Source organism: Callorhinchus milii, unplaced genomic scaffold (genome assembly GCF_018977255.1).
Source record: "Callorhinchus milii isolate IMCB2004 unplaced genomic scaffold, IMCB_Cmil_1.0 Scaffold9, whole genome shotgun sequence".
Taxonomy (NCBI): domain Eukaryota; kingdom Metazoa; phylum Chordata; class Chondrichthyes; order Chimaeriformes; family Callorhinchidae; genus Callorhinchus; species Callorhinchus milii.
This window is the reverse complement of record NW_024704750.1, coordinates 15,525,975-15,531,974: the sequence shown is the minus strand read 5'-3', so window position 1 is coordinate 15,531,974 and position 6,000 is coordinate 15,525,975. Positions and strand designations below refer to the sequence as shown.

At 36.3% G+C, this 6,000-nt stretch overlaps 1 protein-coding gene across 1 annotated transcript in view; it reads right to left on the bottom strand.

Moving 5' to 3' along the window:
* Positions 1-262: 262 nt before the first annotated feature.
* The window catches only part of exoc5 (exocyst complex component 5), a 28,669-nt gene continuing 22,931 nt past the window's right edge, over positions 263-6,000 (bottom strand). Inside the window, exons 17-18 of the mRNA XM_007893294.2 lie at positions 4,221-4,436; positions 263-1,694 (exon numbers count right to left, since the gene is read on the bottom strand). Coding sequence (XP_007891485.1) covers positions 1,506-1,694; positions 4,221-4,436 — 405 coding nt within the window. The 3' untranslated portion in view covers positions 263-1,505. The remainder of the gene's footprint in view (positions 1,695-4,220; positions 4,437-6,000) is intronic.

Sequence of the window (6,000 nt, the reverse complement as noted above, 5' to 3'; positions counted from 1 at the left end):
GGTTTATTCTCTTTGACCAGTTCAGTGTTTTCCTTCTTTCAGAATTGAATTTTTTTTGTCAAAGAGCTTTAGTATAGATAAGCTGTGAAGATTTGTAGATGTTACCAAGTTATGAGAAGTCAGAAGGAATGTGTTAAATATCACGTGATAACCACTAATGCACAACCCAAGGCAGCTTAGCTTTCCAATAACTTAACACACAATGTGAAGGCACTATATACTTTATAGACTACAAAATAAAGAGCAATGCTGCACCATTCTGTGCACAGGGTACTTGCAGTTTAATAATGAAGCGATGTTTACAATTTTATCACCAGTGGAAGTTTACATTTTCCCACCATTTACCTTTTCCATCCTTTTCATCTTCAAGTAGACATATTGCATGGAATATGCAAAGAAAAATAATTACATCAAATACCAACCTTTCAGAAATAATAATTAAGATTTCATAGAACATGAAAAAGAATGGTACAAACTGTAAAAATTATTAACCCATTCTACTTGTACCAGCGTCACACACTGATGTCCAATATTCCTTCACTGAATTAACAAAGCGGTTATTAATATTTAAAGTAGTAAACACAGTTTTGGAGATTTTATGTTAAAAAAACATTTACTGGTATTTTGATGGGAATAGGAGTCGGACCTCATACCAGAGATTAAAACTTGTCTCCACCCTCGAGGAAAAGGGGAAAAAAGTCCCCACAAGCTACAAGGGCAGTGGACTTTTGGAGTGCTTAATTCTGCAAGAGTTATTTCATTTCTGTTCATTAAAGGTATTATGCTACTGCCAGCAGTGTAGAACAATAAACTCAATACCGGTTAATGGCAATACAGCATGTATTTATTACTAGGATACTATTTGCAGTAGCTTATTAATACTAAAGTTGCTCAGTTAATCCACAGAGGAATGGCATAACCCTCCTATACTGCACCTCCATATCAGAACAAAACATACCATGAAGCAATAACTGTGTTCCACTTGCAGAAATACCTGCTGCTATGTAATCAAAAAGCTGTAGAAATAGCTACGGTTCTATTTATCTAGTGTTATATCTGTGTACAGTAAGAAGTGAATCCATTATACCTGGATAAAACACTGTACATTCTCTCCTCAAACAAGTTGCGCTTATAGAACTTAACTTTAAATGTAATATTCAGTGCTTCAACAACCTCCCTGATTTAATTTTTATTGTGAACATGAATCTTGTAATGGATGCAGCATCTGAGTTAAGGTTAGCAGTTTCAGACATGTTCCGTTCCAGATAATTTACTGTTAAGACAATAAATTGTGCAAAACTGTTACTCATTTTAGCTTGGATTAACTCAGCCTCTGTTTCTCAATGAAACATAGTTCAGTAACGGCTGTTTATTTTTTAGTGAACAACCACAAATATATCCCCGTCAACTTTGCTTTCAATGGCCATGTAACAGGGCCTAAATGCCTGAGCCATCCAGAACCCAAGCAATAACACCACATTATTTCAAAAAGAAATCAAGGCTTTTCAGCTGAAGTGACGACCAAGGCGTGCTGATCTGTAGTCGGCCCGCAACTGCACAAAGGCATGAAGGATGTGCCTGTCAAGATTAGTCAGTTGCTCTCCAGAGCAGACCTGCTTAAGGTTGTCAGGTGCTACTACCAGAAGATTACAGAGTGCATGTAGCGTGTCAAAAAGTTGCAACACCAAGGGGATCTGTAAGGAAAAAGCAGAAAGTTCAGATTACAGTGTTGCAGTAAGTTTTTTCACCCCCCAACACCCCCCCAAACAAATTTCACCTTCTGTTATCTGAAAGCCAAAGATGAATGCAAAATCTGCAGAACAGTATTCCAGGTCAAGAAAAACTGTTAATTTTAAACAAACCCACTGCAAACATTTTGCTGAACAACATTGTGGAGAAAGATTCTTTTCCTATACAATTCTGTTCAAGTGTAAGTTTACATGATGTTCCTAAAATGCAGCCCACCTAGAATGTTAAGTGGAGTATTTTGGATATAATATGCAGCCCATGAACAGTAAAATTAACCATTTGGAATTCATTTACACATTTAAGGCACACTCCATTAATGGGTTACGTTTGAAGAGTGAATTACTGTGAAGTGCCACTGGTTCAAAGCATCACCACATCAATGACATAGTTGTGATTCAGATGTATGAGCTAGAATGGGTTAAACAACATTTATGTAATTAATGCTTCTATAGATACAGTATACAACAAAACTGCATTCAAATGAACAGCCTTTGTCACCTCTCTGCCCTCCAGTCCCAATCGTTCTGATTTCTTCTCATTTATTCCTCAAAACAGTGCATTTCAGCATTCAGTCAATTTTCTGACAATCTTTCCCTACAACCATTTCTGCTTCAGCCATTGTAGATTTCCCCCCTAACTTTGACTGGCATTTCCACTCATAGCCTCATCCAATAACTCAGTTGTATTTGAGAAACTCTGCACCTACACCAGCAAAGCTTGCAATTCAAACCCAAGCCTTTGGTCTGTGGCACAGCATAACAAGCACTTTACTATTGAAGCAGGGCAGCAATTCATGCTCCCAATGCATAGTATTAAGTACTGACAGTTTATTTCAGGATTTTCAAAAAAAGTTATGTACTTTTGGGGAATGTTATGGGCAAATCAGTTAATAGTGAATGGCGTTCAGTAAGAACAATATGAATATCTGTAAATAGGTCATCGGATCTGCAATATCTGAGCAACTCTTTACGCAGAGGATAATCAATTGGAACAGGTTGCCAGGAAAGGTGGCAGAGGCCAGGACCCTGGACTAAATTAAAAAGCAGCTTGACAATAGGGTAGGTGTTCTGGAGGATGAGATCGGCTGGGCCTTCATCCAGATCAATCCTGTAAACTTTCTAAAATCTGGAGTTCAATTTCCTGGTTCTAGTATAGAGTCTACATATCCCACACATAAACCTTTGGTCAAAAACATCCAGCTAGGATCTTTATATACAAAAATGCTTTAAGGATATTAACAATTAACATTGTTAAAACAAAATAGAACCCAAATGAAAGTAAAATGAAAAGAAAGGCACTGTATTGGTTAAATACAAAATAAAGTTGTAGAAATATTATGAATGAGGTGCAAAGGGAATGGTCAAGACTATCCACATCCTGCAATAGGGTAAATGTCTAACTAAGTCTCACCTAAAGTCAGGTTTGTTGTGGCAAGTCAGCCATAAATGAGAATAGGTTGATCCTTTGGAATTTATGAAAAGCAGGGGATTAAGATCGGATACAGTAGGTCTGATAATAAATAATGTGACCAAATGCTGTTTTATTTGAAGTAGTTACATATTAGGCAGAGGTTTATAACCTCAGCATAGAGTCCTGGTTCAGTTTTTCAGCAAATATAAATTTCCGCAATATTCTATTCTTTGCTGTACTGCAGTGAGTATAAACATACCATAATTAGAACAAAGCAATTTAAATTCTTTTGATCCAATAATTGAAATTTCCATACATAATTCTCTCTTGTTCGTTATAAGTCTCCGGCATTACACTAAAATCTAAGACCATCTGGTGGTACAAGCAAAAAGATACATCGATTAATCTAGGAGAATGGGATAGGCCTGCCTGATCCTCAATTCTGAATATGGATTTTCTGAACAAGTTTGCATGGCTGCATTTAACTACTCTACTTATGCGATTTTCTGCTATGATCTACATGTGCGAGTGAACAGGTGTTTGGATTAAATACTAACGGTTTTACAAAAACTAAAAAATTTAAAATATCAATTTATGGACACTTTCCACTACATCACCTGTAGCAAGACAGGTCAACCATTCCTACGGACAAAATTAAAAAGACTCCTCATGTAATTTAAAATTTGAACAGATGGGAAATCAGGCTAGAACTCTAGACACAAAAAATATTCAACCAATGGAACACGTATCATTTGACCATGGAAAAAATAAACCTTTGCAAAATAAATAACCACTGATATAAAAGGAATTACATTTAGCATGTCACTTCTTACCAATTTGAATTTAAAAAGGGATCATATCAAACGCACATTTATATTCCTAAAATAATTGTTGGTTTATAGTTGTAAAAAAAAACCTTTAGTCAGGATAGTTTTAACTAAGAATTATGCACCATTCATTATTTTATTTAAACCCTTATTCGAAGGAAGCAAATGCTACACATAAATATTCAGAAATAATGCAAAGCTGGAGTCAATAAAACTTCGATCAAAGCTTCATACCTTAAACACTTTGGCGCACTTCCGATATTCAGCTACGTCACAGATAGCAAGCATGCCACCCATCGAACTGTATGTATATTGTTGAAGGTGCTCATGTATTAGGCGATGGAATCGAACTCCAAATTCTGTGAGAACAGTATCGACATTCTTTCCATCCATTGAAGTTCGGATTTTTTCTACTTGCTTTCCGACATAGCCACAGACTTTGACACAAGCCTGTCCAAAAAATCATAGTAAGTATGTCATTAATTCAGGATATTACCGTACACACAATATCTGGTATTCATATTGTATACAATAAAACTGGGAGGAAGAGACCAGTATATTGTGAAAATTGGGGAGGGAGAGAATAGCATTTCGAACAGTTTCAAGCACAGCAATTCATGCTGAGTGAATATTTAATAAGTTTATAACTCAAGTGTTTTCTTCTCCTCGCCCCCAGTTAAAAACAAAGCAACTGTACAAATATGTTGCATTTTATTTTTTGAAGACAAAATTCTAATATTTAAGTACACTTACATTTCAAACATGCCAACTTAAGCAGAGGAAAGCCCACAACACTAATGTAGAAAACGTACATCTTAAATTAATAGGGTGTTGAGAAACTGGTATCTAATCAGACTCCTGTTGAGATTATAGCTCAATGTATTCCTAAAGCAGCTGCTCCTCTGTAAGCAAGGAAATGAATGCAGATCTTGACAAAACATTTTCAATATCTTTCTGGCTGAAGATCACTGCAGGAAATACTGTTTCAAAGATGTTTACTGATTAACACAGAGCACACCCCAGTCATCCAAACGAAATTTCAATCTATTATCCATCACCTGCATTTTCAAATCAGATGGATATAGCATGAATGTAGACCTTCTCCCCAACAATCTCCAAACCGTCTCCTGCTGCACAGCTCCACTTTTTACAGTGCTGTGGGACAGAAACCTCTTACACAAAGATATGTTTTGCACTAATGAGGAAAGTAGATCAAGGCAGTCCAAAATTTGTGTTATTTTGGATTATTTGAGGATATCCCATCTAACCAGATTGAATTCAAAAACAAGCCACATTTATTTTAAATGGCACAATATTATTCTGCCAGAATCTTACTTCCAGGATCCTAACAAACTCCAAACATCCTAAACACAGGCGGCAAGCTGTTTCCAAATGTGTAAAAACAAAATCTTTTGGTGGTAAAGTCTCGCATTTTGAGACAAACAAGTCATGCAATGCACAATGTGGAATTGAAACAAGGGTGCCACTCTACTACAGCTTAGTTTGCACAAAATCCATAAAAAGGCCAATTTACATTTAATATAGGGCAGTGAATTTTACACATAACCAGATGTGCATCACAATAACTCTGCTCTGACCCAATCTCCAACCAGGAATTTCTTGAAGCGGAGTTTCTGAAGGATTGAATATTTGAGAATTCTTTTGGAATCCTGCAATCCTTTGAAGGTTACACTTTGACCACCGCGACTCTTACAATTCAAACAGATACTGAACTATTGTACGGTACTGCATAAGAAAAAAAAGACAGCAGGCCAAAATGTCAATATTTTTTGCAATAGATTCTGCAAAGAGTTCACTTTAGCACAACAGATCTGTAAACCAAGAGCTTGGAACCCAGTGCTGGAAAAATTAGATTCATACCAAGATAAGTTGCTTTATAGATAATCCTGTCAACATAGAGCAGAATACTGTGACTACACCCAGATTCATAATTTGACAATATGCTGTACTAAACACAGGCTATGTAGCCTTAAGGTATAAGTCATACAATGGG